This window comes from Pristiophorus japonicus, chromosome 2 (genome assembly GCF_044704955.1).
Source record: "Pristiophorus japonicus isolate sPriJap1 chromosome 2, sPriJap1.hap1, whole genome shotgun sequence".
NCBI lineage: Eukaryota > Metazoa > Chordata > Chondrichthyes > Pristiophoridae > Pristiophorus > Pristiophorus japonicus.
Genome location: NC_091978.1, coordinates 150,361,477 through 150,385,150, shown reverse-complemented (window position 1 = coordinate 150,385,150; position 23,674 = coordinate 150,361,477). Strand labels below are relative to the sequence as shown.

The following is a 23,674-nucleotide window of genomic DNA, read 5'->3' as shown; positions in this document are numbered from 1 at the left end:
CAATACAAGATCATCTATTCCTGAGTTTGTTTGTTATTATCGCTTGTAGCTTGTGTAGGATTTCAATTCATTTATATCGAAATGGTTAACTCTACTTTGAGCTATTTGGTAAAGGCCTGTTGTTCGTTTTCTTCAGCGAATACTTGGAGGAAATAGTAATTCAATATATTAGGTGTTTTGTGTTCTTTGGGGTTCTCACCTCTTCTCTGATTACCCTCATGTTATAATAAAGACTTTACTTGCTGTTGTTCTTTATGTCTAAAATAATGCTTTTCTTCAGGTCCCTCTTTGCTCTTCTGACTACCTTTATAACAGATTTACGTATGTTTCTATATTCATCCCAGTGAACCTCTTCGCTATTTCCCTTGCAAGATTTGCATAAGTTCTTCCTCCTTATTTCACTTCTGATTAATTTGTTAATCCATTTATTCACACTTGTTTAGTCTACACATGCTGATCCAAAGAATATGCTTAGCTTATACGCTGTGTATTATCCTACCTTTAAAGGTGACCTCTATGACAATAGCCTCTGCTTCTATGCGTCGGCCTTGGGTCAGTTGTAGCACTCTTGCATCTGAGTCAAAAGGTCATCGGTTCAAGCCACATTCTAGGATGACAGTTCAGTGCAGTCCTGAGGGAATGCTGCATTGTCAGAGATGCCATCTTTTTCAATCCGAGGCTCCATCTGCCCTCTCAGATGAATGTAAAAGATCCCATGACAATATTCGAAGAAGAGCAGCTGAGTTCTGGTGCCCTGGCCAAATTTAACCCTTAATAAACGTTGTGGAAACAGATTACATGGTCATTTATCTCATTGTTTGTGGGACCATCTCTTGCGCATATTGGCTACCTTAACAACAGTGACTACACTTCAAAAGTTCAGCATTGGCTGTGAAGCGCTTTGGGGCATCCTAAGGATATGAAAGAAGCTATATAAATGCAAGTTCTTTGAGGTGCGGTTTAATAAACTTTCCTCTTTCCCCAATCAATTTGCTCTGGGTACCAATTGTTTCAGATTTTGGAGTCACCTTGACTACATTATTCTGTAGAGCAAGACAGTGAAGACACTTTTTTTTTTAAGTTAGCCCTTTTGTAAATTGTATGTACCTGGGTTGTTGTGATGATGTTTTCAATTCAAGACTGCCTTGCATTTATGATTTATTAGGTCCTGGATCTCTTGATTGTTCTCATCAAACCAGTCTTGATGTTTTCTGGTAGAGTAACCAAGAGACTCTTCACAGGTGCTGATTATGGTCGACTGGAGGGCAGACCAAGCACTATGGACATTCTGTGGTTTCGGTTCATTGGGAGTCGTCTGGTTGGCTGTGAGGCGTTGACTGACTAGGGTTTTCTTTGCAGGATCTTTAAGTGCTTCAGCTTTGATTTTTCTGTGACAGCATTTCTGTTGCCGCCACCATTTTGAGGCTAGATTGATGGAATAACTGTCCAACAAAAAAACTTGTGATCTAAAGAACAGACGGTGGGTGGAAAGAGCACAAGAGATCCATCAACTAGCTGACAATCATGACGTGTGTGGATTCTTCAGCGCAGTCCAGACCATCTATGGCCCAAGGACCTATCCCACTGAGACCTAAGAATTGAGAGGTGCTCATCAAGGACAGAGAGGCAGTCAGTGCTTGCTGAAAGGAGTACTTTGAAGATCTCCTTAACCAAGACTCTGCCTTTGACGTGAGTGTCCTTGACTCCAACCCACAGCATGCTACCCGTCACTATCTCGGCACAATCCCAGTCTGGCATGAGATTGAAAAGGCCATCCGACAGCTGAAAAACAACAAGGCTTCCGGAGCAGATGAAATCCCCGCCGAAGTACTAAAGCATGGCGGAGAAGTACTCTTGGCACAAATTCATGACCTCATCTCTCTTATCTGGAAGGAGGAAAGCATGCCAGGGGATTTCAGAGATGCTGTAATCGTGAAGAAACAAGACCTCTGATTGCGGTAATTACAGAGGAGTTTCCCTGCTGTCTGCCACATGCAAAATTATCGCATGAATCCTCCTCCATCGTCTCCTCCCAGTGGCTGAAGAGCTCCTCCCAGAATCGCAATGCGGATTATGCCCACTAAGAAGCACAACGGACATGATTTTCACCGCACGACAAATTCAAGAAAAATGTAGGGAGCAGCATCAACCTCTGTACACGGCCTTTTTTGACCGCACAAAGACCTTCGACTCTGCCAACCAAGAGGGATTATGGAGTGTCCTTCTCAAGTTTGGCTGCCCTCAAAAATTTGTCATCATCCTCCGCCTGCTTCACGATGACAAACAAGCCGTGATTCTTACCAACAGACCCACCACAGATCCAATACAAGTGCAGATAAGCAAGGCTGTGTCATTGCACCAACGCTCTTCTCAATCTTTCTTGCTATAATACTTCATATCACCTTCAACAAGCTACCCGCTGGAGTGGAGCTAATCAACAGGACGAACGATATGGCCCTTACGGCCAAAGGGATCAAGGGGTATGGAGAGAAAGCAGGAAAGGGGTACGGAGGTTGAATGATCAGCCATGTCTTATTGAATGGCGGTACAGACTCGAATGGCCTGCTCCTGCACCTAATTTCTATGTTTCTTGTTCAATCTTCATCACCTCCAGTCCAGTACCAAGGCTGTTCCAATCTCTGTCATTGCATTACGGTATGTAGATGACGCTTGCGTTTGTGCACACTCGGAGGCTGAGCTCCAAACCATCGTTGACACCTTCACTGAAGCATACGCGAGACAAGGGTTCTCTACCAACCTGCCCCCGCCGCACAGTACTGTCCCCGATTATCAAGATCCAGGACTAGACCTTGGACAGCATAGATAACTTTCCATACCTTGGCAGCCTTCTCTCAGCGAGGGCAGACATCGATGACAAAATCCAACACCGCCTTCAGTGTGCCAGTGCAGCCTTCGGTCACCTGAGGAAAAGTCTGTTTGAAGATCAAGATCTCAAACCCAGCACCAAGCTTTATGCTCTACAGAGCAGAGCATAGGATACCCACCCTCCTATCTGCTACAGAGACACCCTCAAAGCCTCCCTGGTAAAGTGCGACATCACCACTGACACCTGAGAGACCATGGCCGAAGACCGCCCGAGGTGGAGAAAGTGAATCCGGGAGGGCGTTGAGTTCTGCGAGTCTCAACGCAAAAAACATGAAGAGGTCCGGCGCAGACAGCGGAAGGAGCGCGCGGCAAACCAGCCCAACCCACCTCTTCCCTCAACGAATATCTGTCCCACCTTTGACAGAGTCTGTGACTCTCGTATTGGACTGTTCAGCCATCAGAGAACTCACTTTTGGAGTGGAAGCAAGTCTTCCTCAATTCCGAGTGACCGCCTATGATGATGATGATATGCTTCAGAGACATGGACTATGTACAGTCGGGACCTCAAAGCACTGGAGACGTACCACCAACACTGTCTCTGCAAAATCCTGCTAATCCATTGGCAGGATAGGCATATCAACACTGTTCTCCTTCAGGCTAACATCCCCAGCATCGCGGCATTGATCGCGCTCAATCAGCTCCGATGGATGGGCCACATTGTCCGCATGCCTGATATAAGACTCCCGAAACAAGCACTCTACTCCAAACTCCGTCACGGCAAACGAGTCTCAAGAGAGCAGAGAAAACGCTTCTAGGAAGCCCTCAAAGCCGCCTTGAAAAATTGTAACATACCCACCGACTCTTGGGAATTCCTGGCCCAAGACTACTCAAAGTGGAGGAGAAGCCTTCGAGAAGGCATCGAACATTTTGAGTTTCTTCGTCAGGAGCATGCGGAAGCCAAGTACAAACAGTGGAAGGAGCGTGCGCCAAACCAAGCACCTCACCCACCCGTCCCTTCAACCACCACCTGTGACACAGTCTGTAGATCCCGCATAGGACTCTTTAGTCACCTTAGAACTCATATTAGTGTGGAAGCAAGTCATCCTCGACTCCGGGGGACTGCCCAAGAAGAAGATACCTGGGTCCCTGTCCTTAGAATTTGTGAAGCTATGATCATGTTGAACTTGATCATTCTATGGAGTGCCACAACTTCCATTTCCTGTATATTACCATTACCAAGTCAAGATGTGCATTGTCTCTCGTGGCTTACCTGATACAGTAAGTCATGAAGCCGTCATGCATTATGTTTAATCCACTGTCATGTCATGGCGTGACAAACTTATGGTGCTCAAGCTTCCTTGAGACGAGGGGATTAAATGTAGTATCTCCAAATTTGCGGATGACACTAAGTTGGGTGGCAGTGTGAGCTGCAAGGAGGATTCTATGAGGCTGCAGAGCAACTTGGATAGGTTAGGTGAGTGGGCAAATGCATGGCAGATGAAGTATAATGTGGATAAATGTGAAGTTATCCACTTTGGTGGTCAAAACAGAGAGACAGACTATTATCTGAATGGTGACAAATTAGGAAAAGGGGAGGTGCAAAGAGACCTGGGTGTCATGGTACATCAGTCATTGAAGGTTGGCATGCAGGTACAGCAGGCGGTTAAGAAAGCAAATGGCATGTTGGCCTTCATAGCGAGGGGATTTGAGTACAAGGGCAGGGAGGTGTTGCTACAATTGTACAGGGCCTTGGTGAGGCCACACCTGGAGTATTGTGTACAGTTTTGGTCTCCTAACCTGAGGAAGGACATTCTTGCTATTGAGGGAGTGCAGCGAAGGTTCACCAGACTGATTCCCGGGATGGCGGGACTGACCTATCAAGAAAGACTGGATCAACTGGGCTTGTAATCACTGGAGTTCAGAAGAATGAGAGGGGACCTCATAGAAACGTTTAAAATTCTGACGGGGTTAGACAGGTTAGATGCAGGAAGAATGTTCCCAATGTTGGGGAAGTCCAGAACCAGGGGACACAGTCTAAGGATAAGGGGGAAGCCATTTAGGACCGAGATGAGGAGGAATTTCTTCACCCAGAGAGTGGTGAACCTGTGGAATTCTCTACCACAGAAAGTTGTTGAGGCCAATTCACTAAATATATTCAAAAAGGAGTTAGATGAAGTCCTTACTACTAGGGGAATCAAGGGGTATGGTGAGAAAGCAGGAATGGGGTACTGAAGTTGCATGTTCAGCCATGAACTCATTGAATGGCGGTGCAGGCTAGAAGGGCCGAATGGCCTACTCCTGCACCTATTTTCTATGTTTCTATGTGCTGTTGGTAAGCATAATGTGTACTAGCCATGTTTCAGAGCTGCAATTGACAGACCACAACTTTGAGATTTCTGCTGTGCCTGCATGTGTGCCAAATCCCGAAGTTGCAGTCCGTTTCAAGGCGGAATGACGGCAAACGTTGCCAGGTCACTGTCATCCCAACCACAAATTCCAGGCCAATTGTGATTGTTTTGCACTTTTTTTGTCTCTACATTTAAGCAGTTTAGTAATTATGTATATATTATTCTAAATTTATACAGAACTTACTGGTAACCTTCACTAATCTTCATCCTAGGCAATCAACAATGAGCTAGGACAAGCATTGCATGAAAAGGATGAATTCAAATCAAGAGTCCATAGCTACATCAATGAGGTGGCAAGAATAGAGAGCTTAATGGTTGCCAAGGTAAGAAATGGTTAAAAAAAAATAGAAAAATCCTAGTATATTTGTATGTTATTAAGCATGATAATGTCTTTGCTTACTTACAGCTGGATTCTTAATATAAGCTTTGAACCAGAGTAAACATAGGAAATAGGTGCAGGAGTAGGCCATTCGGCCCTTCAAGCCTGCACCACCATTCAATAAGATCATGGTTGATCATCACCTCAGTACCCCTTTCCAGCTTTCTCTCCATACCCATTGATCCCTTTAGCCATAAGGGCCATATCTAACTCCCTCTTGAATATATCCAACTAACTGGCATCAACATCTCTCTGCGGAAGGGAATTCCACAGGTTAACAACTCTGAGTGAAGAAGTTTCTCCTCATCTCGGTCCTAAATGGCTTACCCCTTATCCTTAGACTGTGTCCCCTGGTTCTGGACTTCCCCAACATCGGGAACATTCTTCCTGCATCTAACCTGTCCAGTCCCGTCAGTATTTTATATGTTTCTCTGAGATCCCCTCTCATTCTTCTAAACTCCAGTGAATGTAGGCCCAGTCGATCCAGTCTCTCTTCATATGTCAGTCCTGCCATCCTGGGAATCAGTCTGGTGAACCTTCGCTGCCCTCCCTCAATAGTAAGAACGTCCTTCCTCAGATTAGGAGACCAAAACTGAACACTATTCCAGGTGAGGCCTCACCAAGGCCCTGTACAACTGCAGTAAGACCTCCCTGCTCTTAAACTCAAATCCCCAGGCTATGAAGGCCAACATGCCATTTGCCTTCTTTTACCGCCTGCTGCACCTACATGCCAACTTTCAATGACTGATGTACCATGACACCCAGGTCTCGTTGCACCTCCCCTTTTCCAAATCTGCCGCCATTCAGATAATATTCTGCCTTCGTGTTTTTGCCACCAAAGTGGATAACCTCACATTTATTCACATTATACTGCATCTGCCATGCATTTGCCCACTCACCTAACCTGTCCAAGTCACCCTGCAGCCTCTTAGCATCCTCCTCGCAGCTCACACCGCCACCCAGCTTAGTGTTATCTGCAAACTTGGAGATATTACACTCAATTCCTTCATCTAAATCATTGATGTATAGTGTAAATAGCTGGGAGCTTGGGTCCCAGCACTGAACCCTGCGGCACCCCAGCCATTCTGAAAAGGACCCGTTTACCCCGACACTCTGCTTCCTATCTGCCAACCAGCTCTCTATCCACGTCAATACATTACCCCCAATACCGTGTTTTAATTTTGCACACCAATCTCTTGTATGGGACCTTGTCAAAAGCCTTTTGAAAGTCCAAATACACCATATCCACTGGTTCTCCCTTGTCCACTCTACTAGTTACATCCTCAAAAAATTCTAGAAGATTTTTCAAGCATGATTTCCCTTTCAAAAATCCATGCTGACTTATCCAATCCTGTCACTGCTTTCCAAATGTGCTGCTATTTCATCTTTAATAATTGATTCCAACATTTTCCCCACCACTGATGTCAGGCTAACCGGTGCATAATTCTCGTTTTCTCTCTCCCTCCTTTCTTAAAAAGTGGGGTTACATTAGCTACCCCTCCAGTCCATAGGAACTGATCCAGAGTCGATAGACTGTTGGAAAATGATCACCAATGCATCCACTATTTCGAGGGCCACTTCCTTAAGTACTCTGGGATGCAGACTATCAGGCCCTGGGGATTTATCGGCCTTCAATCTCATCAATTTCCCTAACACAATTTCCTGACTAATAAGGATTTCCTTCAGTTCCTCCTTCTCACTAGACCCTCTGACCCTTTGTATTTCCGGAAGGTTATTTGTGTCTTTCTTCGTGAAGACAGAACCAAAGTATTTGTTCAATTGGTCTGCCATTTCTTTGTTCCCCATTATAAATTCACCTGATTCTGACTGCAAGGGACTTACGTTTGTCTTCACTAATCATTTTCTCTTCACATATCTATAGAAGCTTTTGCAGTCGTTTTTATGTTCCCAGCAAGCTTCCTCTCATACTCTATTTTCCCCCTCCTAATTAAACCCTTTGTCCTCCTCTGCTGAATTCTAAATTTCTTCCAGTCCTCAGGTTTGCTGGTTTGCTGGCCAATTTTCTGCCTCTTAATTGGATTTTACACTATCCTTAATTTCCCTTGTTAGCCACGGTTGAACCACCTTCCCTGTTTTATTTTTACTCCAGACCAGGATGTACAATTGTTGAAGTTCATCCATGTGATCTTTAAATGTTTGCCATTGTCTATCCACCATCAACCCTTTAAGTATCATTCACCAGTCTATTCTAGCCAATTCACGTCTCATACCATCGAAGTTATCTTTCCCTAAGTTCAGGACCTTAGTCTCTGAATTAACTGTGTCACTCTCCATCTTAATGAAGAATTCTACCATATTATGGTCACTCTTTCCCAAGGGACCTCGCACAACAAGATTACTAATTAGTCCTTTCTCATTACACATCACCCAGTCTAGGATGGCCAGCCCTTTAGTTGGTTCCTTGACATATTGGTCTAGAAAACCATTCCTAATACACTCCAGGAGATCCTCCTCCACCGTATTGCTACCAGTTTGGTTAGCCCAATCTATATGTAGATTAAAGTCACCCATGATAATTGCTGTACCTTTATTGCATACATCCCTAATTTTTTGTTTGATGCTGTCCCCAACCTCACTCCTACTGTTTGGTGATCTACACACAACTCCCACTTGCGTTTTCTGCCCTTTGGTATTCCGCAGCTCTACCCATACAGATTCCACATCATCCAAGCTTAATGTCCTTCCTTACTATTGCGTTAATTTCCTCTTTAACCAGCAATACTACCCCACCTCCTTTTCCTTTCTGTCTATCCTTCCTGAATGTTGAATACCCCTGGATGTTGAGTTCCCAGCCTTGGTCACCATGGATTCATGTCTCCATAATGCCAATTATATCATATTCGTTAATAGCTGCCTGCGCAGTTAATTCATCCACTTTATTACGAATACTTCTTGCATTGAGGCACAGAGCCTTCATGCTTGTCTTTTTAACACACTTTGCTTCTTGAGAATTTTGCTGCAATGTGGCCCTTTTTGATTTTTGCCTTGGGTTTCTCTGCCTTCCACTTTTACTTTTACTTCTTTCTATCTTTTGCTTCTGCCCCCATTCTACTTCCCTCTGTGGTTCCCATCCCCCTGCTATATTAGTTTAACCCCTCCCCAACAGCACTAGCAAACACTCCCCCCAGGGCATTGGTTCCGGTCCTGCCCAGGTGCAGACCGTCCGGTTTGTACTGGTCCCACCTCCCCCAGAACCGGTTCCAATGTCCCAGGAATTTGAATCCCTCCCTCTTGCACCATTCCTCAAGCCACGTATTCATCTTAGCTATTCTGAAATTCCTACTCTGACTCACACGTGGCACTGGTAGCAATCCTGAGATTACTACCTTTGAGGTCCTACTTTTTAATTTAATTCCTAGCTCCCTAAATTCAGTTTGTTGGACCTCATCCCGTTTTTTTACCTATATCGTTGGTACTTATGTGCACCACGACAAATGGCTGTTCACCCTCCCCCTCAAAAATCTCCTGTAGCCGCTCCAAAATATCCTTGACCCTTGCACCAGGGAGGCAACATACCATCCTGGAGTCACAATTGCGGCCACAGAAACGTCTATCTATTCCCCTTACAATAGAATCCCCTACCATTATAGCTCTCCCACTCTTTTTCCTGCCCTCCTATGCAGCAGAGTCACCCATGGTGTCATGAACTTGGCTGCTGCTGCCCTCCCCTGGTGAGTCATCCCCCCCCCCCCCCCCCCCAACAGCACCCAAGGCGGTGTATCTGTTTTGGACAGGGATGACCGCAGGGGAACCCTGCACTACCTTCCTTCCACTGCTCTGCCTGATGGTCACCCATTCCCTATCTACCTGAGTAACCTTTAGCTGCGGTGTGACCAACTCACTAAACATGCTGTTCACGATTGCCTTAGCATCGCGGATGCTCCAAAGTGAATCCATGCGCTGCTCCAGTGCCGCAATGCGGTCTGTCAGGAGCTGCAGCAGGATACACTTCCGCACATGTTGTCGTCAGGGACACTGGAAGCGTCCCTGAGTTCCCACATAGCACAGGAGGAGCATGACACGGGTCTGGGCTCTCCTGCAATGACTTAACCCTTAAATTAGCTTAATTTGGCAACAATGCCAAAGGTTACCTGCTGATAAAGGAAAAGAAAAAAAGAAAAACTACTCACCAATCAATTACCCCCTTGGCTGTGACGTCACCCTTCGATTTCTTTTTACTTCTTTTTGCCTTCTCTCCCTGCTGCCGCTGGCCTCCTCGATCTCCCGCCGCTGCTCGACGTTGGGCATTTTATAGGCCTACTCCGGACTCCCGCGCCACCGCCTTGATCTCCCGTCGCTGCTTGACGTTGGGCCTTTTATAGGCCTGCCCCAGAGTAAACCTCTGATGATTCTCTAACAAATGACTTAAGATATTCGAACAATTGATTGGCTTGTCATTCAACCAATTGAACATAGTACAATATTGTGCGCACACTTTCATTTGCTCACACAGATCCGACTGACAGAAAAAGTATGACATTGTAATAGTAAAGCAAAGTTAAATGCTTCTTTTTGCCTTTAATTTATTCAGTTAGCTATTTCTTTATTTAGCAATTGGTCAATATAATCTAAAGTCAATGCAATCTAAATACACTTTTGAATAAGATATAGAACACGTTTTTGGAAGAAATTGTGATATTTTTATGAATTTATCCAGAAGTATTTCATTGGTTACAATATCTGATTGTAAAATTAAGTTTGCCATGGATCTACTTAGAATCTATGATGGAAAAAATCTTACTAGAATTCTGAATAGTTTGAAATTTTATTCAAGCTATGTAATATAGTTATAGTACTAATAATAATTTTAGTTCCAAATATGTCTCCAGAACAAATTGTCTTGTTTTCTTGTTGCCATCAGTGCTGCAGATTCATATTTAAAGATCAGTCCTCATTAAAATTAACCAGTTACCTACATTACTTTGCTTTTAAATGGCTTGAGCTACAAAATTTGGAAGTTCTATTTTAAAACACTTTTAGCTGAGAAGACTTAGCGTCTTTTATTTTAATTCCATTTCCAATCTTAGCCCCATTTTTCAGCAGTGCAGATTCCTGAGCTTATTGATTCTCAGTGTTTTTCTGTCTCCACTTTAATATTTACACTATCTTAGTCCCTTAAACACTGGAGAAAATGACAATATATTCTATTAAAAGGAAATGATTGTAATTTTTCTTTCGCTGAGTGAAAAACAGCGTCAAAAATCCGGAGCTCCGAAATCCGTACTGTTCCGGAATCCGGACACCAGGATGATCAGTGGCGGGGTCATCTGGAATCTGGACAATGTTCTGGAATCCGGACCCCTGCCTCGGGGCCCCGCCGACCTCTCCCCCCGCCGACCTCTCCCCCCGCCGACCTCTTCCCCCGCCGACCTCTCCCTCCGCCGACCTCTTCCCCACCTCGGGGCCCCTGCTGACCTCTCTTCCCCCGCCGACTCCTCCCCCCCACCCCGACCCCTCTCCTACCCCCCCCCCCCCCAGCTCTAGAAACATAGTAAATAGGTGGAGGAGTAGGCCATTCGGCCCTTCTAGCCTGCACCACCATTCAATGAATTCATGGCTGAACATGCAACTTCAGTACCCCAATTCCTGCTTTCTCGCCATACCCCTTGATCCCCTTAGTAGTAAGGACTACATCTAACTCCTTTTTGAATATATTGAGTGAATTGGCCTCAACAACTTTCTGTGGTAGAGAATTCCACAGGTTCACCACTCTCTGGGTGAAGAAGTTCCTCCTCATCTCGGTCCTAAATGGCTTACCCCTTATCCTTAGACTGTGACCCCTGGTTCTGGACTTCCCCAACATTGGGAACATTCTTCCTGAATCTAACCTGTCTAAACCCATCAGAATTTTAAATGTTTCTATGAGGTCCCCTCTCATTCTTCTGAACTCCAGTGAATACAAGCCCAGTTGATCCAGTCTTTCTTGATATGTCAGTCCCGCCATCCCAGGAATCAGTCTGGTGAACCTTCGCTGCACTCCCTCAATAGCAAGAATGTCCTTCCTCAGGTTAGGAGACCAAAACTGTACACAATACTCCAGGTGTGGCCTCACCAAGGCCCTGTACAACTGCAGCAACACCTCCCTGCCCCTGTATTCAAATCCCTTCGCTATGAAGGCCAACATGCCATTTGCTTTCTTAACTGCCTGCTGTACCTGCATGCCAACCTTCAATGACTGATGTACCATGACACCCAGGTCTCGTTGCACCTCCCCTTTTCCTAATCTGTCACCATTCAGATAATAGTCTGTCTCACTGTTTTTACCACCAAAGTGGATAACCTCACATTTATCCACATTATACTTCATCTGCCATGCATTTGCCCACTCACCTAACCTATCCATGTCGCTCTGCAGCCTCATAGCATCCTCCTCGCAGCTCACACTGCCACCTAACTTAGTGTCATCCGCAAATTTGGAGATACTACATTTAATCCCCTCGTCTAAATCATTAATGTACAGCGTAAACAGCTGGGGCCCCAGCACAGAACCTTGCGGTACCCCACTAGTCACCGCCTGCCATTCTGAAAAGTACCCATTTACTCCTACTCTTTGCTTCCTGTCTAACAACCATTTCTCAATCCATGTCAGCACATTACCCCCAATCCCATGTGCTTTAACTTTGCACATTAATCTCTTGTGTGGGACCTTGTCGAAAGCCTTCTGAAAGTCCAAATACACCACATCAACTGGTTCTCCCTTGTCCACTCTACTGGAAACATCCTCAAAAAATTCCATAAGATTTGTCAAGCATGATTTCCCTTTCACAAATCCATGCTGACTTGGACCTATCATGTCACCTCTTTCCAAATACGCTGCTATGACATCCTTCATAATTGATTCCATCATCTTACCCACTACCGATGTCAGGCGGACCGGTCTATAATTCCCTGTTTTCTCTCTCCCTCCTTTTTTAAAAAGTGGGGTTACATTGGCTACCCTCCACTCGATAGGAACTGATCCAGAGTCAATGGAATGTTGGAAAATGACTGTCAATGCATCCGCTATTTCCAAGGCCACCTCCTGAAGTACTCTGGGATGCAGTCCATCAGGCCCTGGGGATTTATCTGCCTTCGATCCCATTAATTTCCCCAACACAATTTCCCGACTCATTAGGATTTCCCTCAGTTCCTCCTCCTTACTAGACCCTCTGACCCCTCTTATATTCGGAAGGTTGTTAGTGTCCTCCTTAGTGAATACCGAACCAAAGTACTTGTTCAATTGGTCCGCCATTTCTTTGTTCCCCGTTATGACTTTCCCTGATTCTGACTGCAGGGGACCTACGTTTGTCTTTACTAACCTTTTTCTCTTTACATATCTACAGAAACTTTTGCAATCCGTCTTAATGTTCCCTGAAAGCTTCTTCTCGTACTCCATTTTCCCTGCCCTAATGAAACCCTTTGTCCTCCTCTGCTGAGTTCTAAGTTTCTCCCAGTCTCCGGGTTCACTGCTATTTCTGGCCAATTTGTATGCCACTTCCTTGGCTTTAATACTATCCCTGATTTCCCTTGATAGCCACGGTTGATCCACCTTCCCTTTTTTATTTTTACGACAGACAGGAATGTACAATTGTTGTAGTTCATCCATGCGGTCTCTAAATGTCTGCCATTGCCCATCCACTGTCAACCCCATAAGTACCATTCGCCAATCAATCCTAGCAAATTCACGCCTCATACCTTCAAAGTTACCCTTCTTTAAGTTCTGGACCATGGTCTCTGAATTAACTGTTTCATTCTCCATCCTAATGCAGAATTCCACCATATTATGGTCACTCTTCCCCAAGGGGCCTCGCACAACGGTATTGCTAATTAATCCTCTCTCATTACACAACACCCAGTCTAAGGTGGCCTCCCCCCTAGTTGGTTCCTCGACATATTGGTCTAGAAAACCATCCCTTATGCACTCCAGGAAATCCTCCTCCACCGTATTGCTTCCAGTTTGGTTAGTCCAATCTATGTGCATATTAAAGTCACCCATTATAACTGCTGCACCCTTATTGCATGCACCCCTAATTTCCTGTTTGATGCCCTCCCCAACATTACTACTACTGTTTGGAGGTCTGTACACAACTCCCACTAACGTTTTTTGCCCTTTGGTGTTCTGCAGTTCTACCCATATAGATTCCACATCATCCAAGCTAATGTCGATTCTAACTATTGCATTAATCTCTTCTTTAATCAGCAATGCTACTCCACCTCCTTTCCTTTTTATTCTATCCTTCCTGAATGTTGAATACCCCTGAGTTCCCAGCCCTGATCATCCTGGAGCCACGTCTCCGTAATCCCGATCACATCATATTTGTTAACATCTATTTGCACAGTTAATTCATCCACCTTATTACGGATACTCCTTGCATTAAGACACAAAGCCTTCAGGCTTGTTTTTTTTAACACCCTTTTTCCTTTTAGAATTTTGCTGTACAGTGGCCCTTTTTGTTTTTTGTCTTGGGTTTCTCTGCCCTCCACTTTTCCTCATCTCCTTTCTGTCTTTTGCTTTTATCTCCTTTTTGTTTCCCTCTGTCTCCCTGCATTGATTGCCATCCCCCTGCCATATTAGTTTAACTCCTCCCCAACAGCACTAGCAAACACTCCCCCAAGGACATTGGTTCCGGTCCTGCCCAGGTGCAGGCTGTCCGGTTTGTACTGGTCCCACCTCCCCCAGAACTGGTTCCAATGCCCCAGGAATTTGAATCCCTCCCTGCTGCACCACTGCTCAAGCCATGTATTCAGCTCTCCCATCTACAACCCCTCTTTCCCCCCCCCCCGCCCGTCCGACCCCTCTTCTCTCCCCCCCCCATCCCCCCCCCGCCCGCCGACCCCTCCTCCCTTCCATGCCGGATCCCCCGCTCCTTACCTCGGCCCGTCTCCCACTGGACTGCCGAGGGCCCGCCGCCCGCCGAACTCTCCTGGCTGGACTCCTCCCCTCTTACCTCGCGACCCCCCTCCGCCCTTACCTGGGCTCGGGTGTTTCCCGGTTCAGGACATCAGAAAGACGTTCCGAAGTCCGGAAATACCCAGAAACTGGAGCGGCCTCAGTCTTGAGGCTTCTGGATTTTTGACGCTGTACCTGTAGTGACTTTGGTGGAAAAGCATGTTGATGCTATCCACTGTTGCTGCACAATGAATTCCGATGTTCGACAAGCTGTCGAGAAGTAATTGGTGAGCATGGGCGACGTGGTTCCTGATGGCAAGGAAGGGAAAGCTTAAGGAGAGAGTTAACCTAGTTTGCTCTTATGCACCAAATAGCTACCCATATCAGTAGCATTGACAGAAGTCTGTTATCTTTGATAACGTGTTTTCCTAAATAGAGGGTGAGTAACCAAAATCAATCAAGAGATGAAAACAAGAATGAAGATGAGATGTATGTTCTTATGTTACAATGGCGCTTTAAAGAGACAGGACCAGCCACATAGGCTTTTTATGGAGACATGACCAGTCACACACATGTTTTGAAGAGACAGAACCAGTTACAAATGCTTTTTGAAGAGACAGAACCAGTCACAAATGCTTTTTAAAGAATAAGAGCCAGTCATACAAGCTTTTATTAAAAAGTACAGGACCAGTCAAACCGGCTTTTTAAAGAGGCAGGACCAGTCACACAGGCTTTTTAAGAAGAGAGGACCAGTCACACAGGCTGTATAAACAGATAGACCAATCACACAGGTTATTTAAAGGGACAGGACCAGTCATACAGGCTTTTTAAAGAGATATCACCCGTCTCTACAATTATACAGGGCTTTGGTGAGATCACAGAGGGAAATCAAGTGTTATGGGGAACAGGCAGAAAAGTGGAGTTGAGGCCAAGATCATATCAGCCATGATCTTATTGAATGGCGGAGCAGGCTCGAGGGGCAGTTTGGCCAAGAGGGAGGACAGAGGAGCCCCCCTGGCCCACAAGGAAACCTGAACAATAAATTTTAAACTTTCCTCCTGGTCTCCTTGTGGTCCAGGGTGCAGCTCCCGGCAGCTGATACTGCCCTGCTCCCTCCCGGCTCAGGCCTCAGCTTGAAATTGCAGATTGGGTCCTCATGACATCATTGAAACCGATCTGCATATTTAAAGTAGGGCCCCGCTTCCTTCCTGTGGGTGTCCTGCTCACCTACTCCAAAGAGCAGGTTAATATGGGGAAACGAGAAGGAAGTAGGATTGATGGGGGTAACTGGCTCACATTGTAATTTGCCCCCTCCTGGTTTCCGTAAGGGTGGAGGCAGTTAAAATCGGGGCCCAAGTATCTAAAATCAGTTATGTTTGAGGATTTTATGTCTAACATTCAGGCAAGTATGTCGGTCCCATACATCAAATCTAAAGCCAAGTAATCTTATGTCAACAAAAGATACAAAATTCTAAATATCTGGCGCAGCGTTCTCAAACTGCGTCGTTACCTTGGAATTCCTCTGTAGCAAAATCGTAAATGGGTTGATTAAAACTTCCTCTACTATTTCTAGCAAAATTGCAAGAACGATATGAAAGAGCAACAGAGCAAACATTTACTAAAGTTACTCGGAAGTGTGACCCAAAATTGGGACAACAGAAAGTAAAGTTTGTCGGCATCCTACAGAAGATCATATATATAGCAGGGTGGCCCTCGGGATAGTCGCATGATCCAATATCACGTGATCCGCCCTCCAGCAATGCCTCTAACCAGAGTTGGCAACCTGTTACCATCAGTTGCAGTTCCAGGGCCACTGTTTTGGTGGTCTTGGGGGAAATGCTGGTATTGCCAAGAAAGATCCTTATTTTTGTTTTTAATTGAAATAAATGGAGTTGATGCTTCTGTACTTGTTTCAGAATGCTTCTATTCACCTACACTTAGTAGTGGAGACTTTGTTTATTGCTGTGCAAAGCCAACACCCTCCCCACCCCCACCCCCCTCCCCTTTTTCTGATATGGCTTATTTGGAGGTAGATGAGGGGAAGCTCCTTTATCAGCTGCTGCTGAATTTTGCCTGGCCCTCTCCTGAGCTGCAGATGCCTGTTTCCCTACTACACAGCAATAATCCAACCTCCCCACACCATAAAACTGCTTCGTGCCAGCTGAAATAAAAACAGGAGCCTCACATTCAAACCAGCACTCTCCTCCTATATCCATACCATTATTCTTTATACCCACACTTGTTTTCCCTGTTACTCCACCTACTGCTTGGCACAATGGTGTTGCCTCTTACCAGTTATCTCTGAGGCACACTGCAAGGGCACATAGACCAGTACTTGAGGTGCTGCTGCTTCTTCCCAGTCATGGCCCAGCAGCAGGAAAATATTCAAAAAGGTCATACCATTTTATTAAAGGAGAAGGCCACAGCAATAAAAGAACACAACTTTTGGTGGATGGACTTAATTTCAGAACTCACTAATACTCACCTGCAGCTGCCATGTTGAATATTTGATACTTCAATCGGCAGGAAATTTGGCCAAAAAGTGATTTATTTTCCGACCTTTCCATTGTACAAACCCCTTTAAGACTCAAGACGCACCCAGAGCTCCTTCTTTGTGGCTGCAGCCAATACTGGGCCCACTTCGTCTGCAGTATTAAAATCAGGTCCCCGAGGAAGTTTGGGCATTCAACTCCTGATCCTTACAGGGTGCACTCCCTGTGTGCTTTGCATTAATTCCTGTCAAACAGCGCTGGAAGAGGAAGGATCATTCCACTGGGTTTTGTGTGAAATTAACCTGTACTATTAAAAATAATTTTGTCCTGTGGAAAGCAACTAGAGGTCTCATATAAATATTTTCTATATTTATCAAAAGCACGTTTAAAAATCATCCTACCTTGACCATTGGTTGTCAGTGGGAATAGCTGCATGGATCTGTTAAATTAAAACTGATGGATCGGTACCTAAAAATGATGAAAGGAAAATCAGGATTGGTGTGTACATTGTGCAGGTATTGTTCCGTCTGAAATACTTACACCTAAGTTACCTTCTCTTCTTTTCAATAATAGGAACAAGAGCTCCATCATATGCTGGAGCAATTCCGACTGGCAAGTAATCAGGCTGAGAACTGGGAGCATAAGGCCCATCAGGCAGAGGGAGAGAGCAGTTCAGTTCGACTGGAGCTCCTGTCTGTAGACACAGAGAGACGACATCTTGAGGAAAGAGTGGGAAAGCTGGAAAGGGAAATACAGGAGGTATTAAATATGAATAAAGTCTGTAATACTAAAATGGCATTTTTATATGTAACCTCTAGTATCCTATTAGGTAACTTTAAGCAATACAGCAATCATATGGAGAGAAGTCATCTGGAAGTACTTATGATGTAAAATTAACAGCCTCCTTTGAGCAACTCTTCCATGTATTTCATAAATAGGTGTTCACCAGCGTCAAATGGTAAGATCCTCTTGGAGAGCATCCACAAACGAACACAAATTTCACACAGTTGATCAGTTTTAAAACAAATCACAAGACATCTTTCTCTTTTTAAACTGTCACTGCTGAGCAAAGTAGAATTTGGTGGGAATTCCATTAAAAAGACACGCTGCCCCCAACTGATCATGAAAAGACCAAGAAATCAGTCTTGGCTAACGTGAGGTGGCATTCTCATGGAGTTTGATTGGCCAGTAAGGCTAGTGACACTCTGGCTGAAAGCCCCATACTGTATCCGATTAGATCATTATGCGGCAACTACAGAGGAATCTCCCTGTTGTCGGCCACTGGGAAAGTCATCGCTAGAAGCCTCCTCAACCGTCTTCTCCCTGTGGCTGAGGAACTCCTCCCGGAGTCACAGTGCGGATTCCGTCCACTACGGGGTACAACAGACATGATCTTTACGGTGCGACAACTGCAAGAGAAATGCAGAGAATAGCACCAACCCTGTACATGGCCTTTGACCTTACAAATGCCTTTGATATTGTTAACTGTGAGGAACTATGGAGCATCCTCCTCCGTTTCGGCTTCCCCCAAAAGTTTGTCGCCATCCTCCACCTGTTCCATGACAACATGCAAGCTGTGATCCTGACCAACGGATCCACCACAGACCCAATCCATGTCCGGACCAGGGTTAAGCAGGGCTGCTTCATCGCGCCAACCCTCTTCTCGATCTTCCTCGCTGCAATGCTCCACCTCCCACTCAACAAGCTCCCCGCTGGAGTGGAACTAAACTACAGAACCAGTGGGAACGTGTTCAACCTTCGTCGCCTCCAGGCTAAATCCCATCCTCTGTCGTCGAACTACAGTACGCAGACGACCCTTGCGTTCAGAAGCTGAACTCCAAGCCATTGTCAATATCTTCACCGAGGCATACAAAAGCATGGGCCTGACACTAAACATCCGTAAGCCAAAGGTCCTCCACCAACCTGACCCCGCCACACAGCACTGCCCCCCCCCCAGTCATCAAGATCCACGGCACGAACCTGGACAACGTGGACCACGTTCCATACCTCGGGAGCCTATTATCAACAAGGGCAGACATCGACGACGAGGTTCAACACCGCCTCCAGTGTGCCAGCGCAGCCTTCGGCCGCCTGAGGAAGAGAGTGTTCAAAGATCATAAGAACATAAGAATTAGGAACAGGAGTAGGCCATCTAGCCCCTCGAGCCTGCTCCGCCATTCAACAAGATCATGGCTGATCTGGCCGTGGACTCAGATCCACTTGGCCGCCCGTTCCCCGTAACCCTTAATTCCCTTATTGGTTAAAAATCTATCTATCTGTAACTTGAGTACATTCAATGTGCTAGCCTCAACTGCTTCCTTGGGCAGAGAATTCCACAGATTCACAACCCTCTGGGAGAAGAAATTCCTTCTCAACTCGGTTTTAAATTGGCTCCCCTGTATTTTGAGGCTGTGCCCCCTAGTTCTAGTCTCTCTGACCAGTGGAAACAACCTCTCTGCCTCTATCTTGTCTATCCCTTTCATTATTTTAAATGTTTCTATAAGATCACCCCTCATCTTTCGGAACTCCAACAAGTAAAGACCCAGTCTACTCAATCTATCATCATAAGGTAACCCCCTCATCTCCGGAATCAGCCTAGTGAATCGTCTCTGTACCCCCTCCAAAGCTAGCATATCCTTCCTTAAGTAAGGTGACCAAAACTGCACGCAGTACTCCAGGTGCGGCCTCACCAATACCCTATATAGTTGCAGCAGGACCTCCCTGCTTTTGGACTCCATCCCTCTCGTAATGAAGGCCAACATTCCATTTGCCTTCCTGATTACCTGCTGCACCTGCAAACTAACTTTTTGGGATTCATGCACAAGGACCCCCAGGTCCCTCTGCACCGCAGCATGTTGTAATTTCTCCTCATTCAAATAATATTCCCTTTTACTATTTTTTCCCAAGGTGGATGACCTCACACTTTCCGACATTGTATTCCATCTGCCAAACTTTAGCCCATTCGCTTAACCTATCTAAATCTCTTTGCAGCCTCTCTGTGTCCTCTACACAACCCGCTTTCCCACTAATCTTTGTGTCATCTGCAAATTTTGTTACACTACACTCTGTCCCCTCTTCCAGGTCATCTATGTATATTGTAAACAGTTGTGCTCCCAGCACTGATCCTTAACACCACTAACCACCGATTTCCAACCCAAAAAGGACCCATTTATCCCGATTCTCTGCTTCCTGTTAGCCAGCCAATTCTCGATCCATGCTAATACATTTCCTCTGACTCCGCGTACCTTTATCTTCTGCAGTAACCTTTTGTGTGGCACCTTATCGAATGCCTTTTGGAAATCTAAATGCACTACATCCATCGGTACACCTCTATCCACCATGCTCGTTATATCCTCAAAGAATTCCAGTAAATTAGTTAAACATGATTTCCCCTTCATGAATCCATGCTGCGTCTGCTTGATTGCACTATTCCTGTCTAAATGTCCCGCTATTTCTTCCTTAATGATAGTTTCAAGCATTTTCCCCACTACAGATCAGGCCCTCAAATTTGACACCAAGCTTATGGTCTACAGGGCTGTAGTGATACCTGCCGTCCTGTATGGCTCAGAGACATGGACCATACACAGTAGACACCTCAAATCGCTGGAGAAATACCACCAATGATGTCTCCGCAAGATCCTGCAAATCCCCTGGGAGGATAGACGCACCAACATCAGTGTTCTCGATCAGGCCAACATCCCCAGCATCGAAGCACTGATCACACTCGACCAGCTCTGTTGGGCAGGCCACATTGTTCGCATGCCCGACACAAGACTCCCAAAGCAGGTGCTCTACTTGGAACTCCTGCATGGCAAGCGAGCCCCAGGTGGGCAGAGGAAACATTTCAAGGACACCCTCAAAGCCTCCTTGATGAAGTGCAACATCCCTGCCGACACCAGGGAATCCCTGGCCAAAGATCGCCCTAAGTGGAGGAAGAGTATCCAGGAGGGCGCTGAACACCTCGAGTCTTGTCGCCGAGAGCATGCAGAAAGCAAGCGGAAGGAGCGTGTGGCAAACCAGACTCCCCACCCACCCTTTCCTTCAATGACTGTCTGTCCACTTGTGACAGAGACTGTAATTCCCGTAATGGACTGTACAGTCATAGAAACATAGAAAATAGGTGCAGGAGTAGGCCATTCGGCCCCTCGAGCCTGCACTACCATTCAATAAGATCATGGCTGATCATTCACCTCAGTATCCCTTTCCTGCTTTCTCTCCATACCCCTTGATCCCTTTAGCCGTAAGGGCCACATCTAACTCCGTCTTGAATATATCCAATGAACTGGCATCAACAACTCTCTGCGGCAGGGAATTCCACAGGTTAACAACTCTCTGAGTGAAGAAGTTTCTCCTCATCTCAGTCCTAAATGGCCTACCCCTTATCCGAAGACTGTGTTCCCTGGTTCTGGACTTCCCCAACATCGGGAACATTCTTCCCACATCTAACCTGTCCCGTACCGTCAGAATCTTGTATGTTTCTATGAGATCCCCTCTCATCCTTCTAAACTCCAGTGTATAAAGGCCCAGATGATCCAGTCTCTCCTCATATGTCAGTCCAGCCATCCCGGGAATCAGTCTGGTGAACCTTCGCTGCACTCCCTCAATAGCAAGAACGTCCTTCCTCAGATTAGGAGACCAAAACTGAACACACTATTCCAGGTGAGGCCTCACCAAGGCCCTGTACAATTGAAGTAAGACCTCCCTGCTCCTATACTCAAATCCCCTAGCTATGAAGGCCAACATGCCATTTGCCGCCTTCACCGCCTGCTGTACCTGCATGCCAACTTTCATTGACTGATGAACCATGACACCCAGGTCTCGTTGCACCTCCCCTTTTCCTAATCTGCCGCCATTCAGATAATAGTCTGCCTTCGTGTTTTTGCCACCAAAGTGGATAACCTCACATTTATCCACATTATACTTCATCTGCCATGCATTTGCCCACTCACCTAACCTGTCCAAGTCACCCTGCAGTCTCTTAGCATCCTCCTCACAGCTCACACTGCCATCCAGTTTAGTGACATCTGCAAACTTGGAGATATTACACTCAATTCCTTCATCCAAATCATTAATGTATATTGTAAAGAGCTGGGGTCCCAGCACTGAGCCCTGCAGCACTCCACTAGTCACTGCCTGCCATTCTGAAAAGGACCTGTTTATCCCGACTCTCTGCTTCCTGCCTGCCAACCAATTCTCTATCCACGCCAGTACATTATCCCCAATACCATGTGCTTTGATTTTGCACACCAATCTCTTTTGTGGGACCTTGTCAAAGGCCTTTTGAAAGTCCAAATACACCACATCCACTGGTTCTCCCTTGTCCACTCTACTAGTTACATCCTCAAAAAATTCCAGAAGATTTGTCAAGCATCATTTTCCTTCCATAAATCCACGCTGACTTGGACCGATCCTGTCACTGCTTTCCAAATGCGCTACTATTTCATCCTTAATAATTGATTCCACCATTTTCCCCACTACCGATGTCAGGCTATAATTCCCTGTTTTCTCTCTCCCTCATTTTTTTTAAAATGTGGTTACATTAGCTACCCTCCAGTCCACAGGAACTGATCCCGAGTCGATAGACTGTTGGAAAATGATCACCAATGCATCCACTATTTCTAGGGCCACTTCCTCAAGTACTCTGGGATGCAGACAATCAGACCCCGGGGATTTATCGGCCTTCAATCCCATCAATTTCCCCAACACAATTTCCCGCCTAATAAGGATTTCCTTCAGTTCCTCCTTCTCACTGGACCCTCTGACTCCTAGTATTTCCGGATGGTCACTTGTATCTTTCTTCGTGAAGACAAAACCAAAGTATTTGTTCAATTGATCTGCCATTTCTTTGTTCCCCATTATAAATTCACCTGAGTCCGACTGCAAGGGACCTACGTTTGTATTCACTAATCTTTTTCTATTCAGATATCTATGGAAGCTTTTGAAGTCACCTGAGAACTCCGTTTTGGAGTGGAAGCAAGTCTTCCTCGATTTCGAGGGACTGCCTATGATAGTTTTTCAAAACACTTACTTCATTATGCCTTGTTGCAGCCGGATCAATACATATTGGAGTACGCACTCCGTATACTAGTCAGGTTTCCATACCTCAGTCGTACACTTTTTCATGCATAATTTCCTTCAATATGCTGCTGTGTAGTCTTGATTTTTTTTCTTACTACTATTATCAGTTCTTTTCCTATCAAGTTTATTCACCCAACAAATCTATTTCATTATTGGCTATTGGTTGTCTAGCATTTTTTTCTAGCATATTTAAAATCTGCGTTATGCTGTCTACCTTCTGACTTAGGATGCCGCTCCAGGGGCTGCTCAGTGATAGGTCTGGGGGGATCATTGCCGTAACCACAGTGATGGAAGGAATGGGGTGAAAGGTCATTCCCCATCATTTTGGGGGGAGGTACTGTCCCGTTTCTGCTGGACAGGAGGCCTGAAAGTTCAGCCCAAAACTTTATACAGTGGAGTGGGGTAAGATTATGACTGCTCCATGTGGGGTCTCCTTAAAGGTAATGCACCAGGTGATTACACCTCATGCAATGTCTCAACATGCTATTGTATATAGAGTTTGATCTTTTATTAAAGAATAAAGAAGGCCCTACTGAAGATAGTTTATCAAATATCCTTTATTTTTGCATTCACTTGCTTACAGATTGCACCCTCAATTAAC

The 23,674-nt window shown here is 45.5% G+C and overlaps 1 protein-coding gene across 1 annotated transcript in view; it reads left to right on the top strand.

Moving 5' to 3' along the window:
• The window catches only part of cep135 (centrosomal protein 135), a 233,192-nt gene that overhangs the window by 172,632 nt on the left and 36,886 nt on the right, over positions 1-23,674 (top strand). Inside the window, exons 21-22 of the mRNA XM_070869899.1 lie at positions 5,447-5,557; positions 17,569-17,754. Of these exons, the coding sequence (XP_070726000.1) occupies positions 5,447-5,557; positions 17,569-17,754 (297 nt within the window). The remainder of the gene's footprint in view (positions 1-5,446; positions 5,558-17,568; positions 17,755-23,674) is intronic.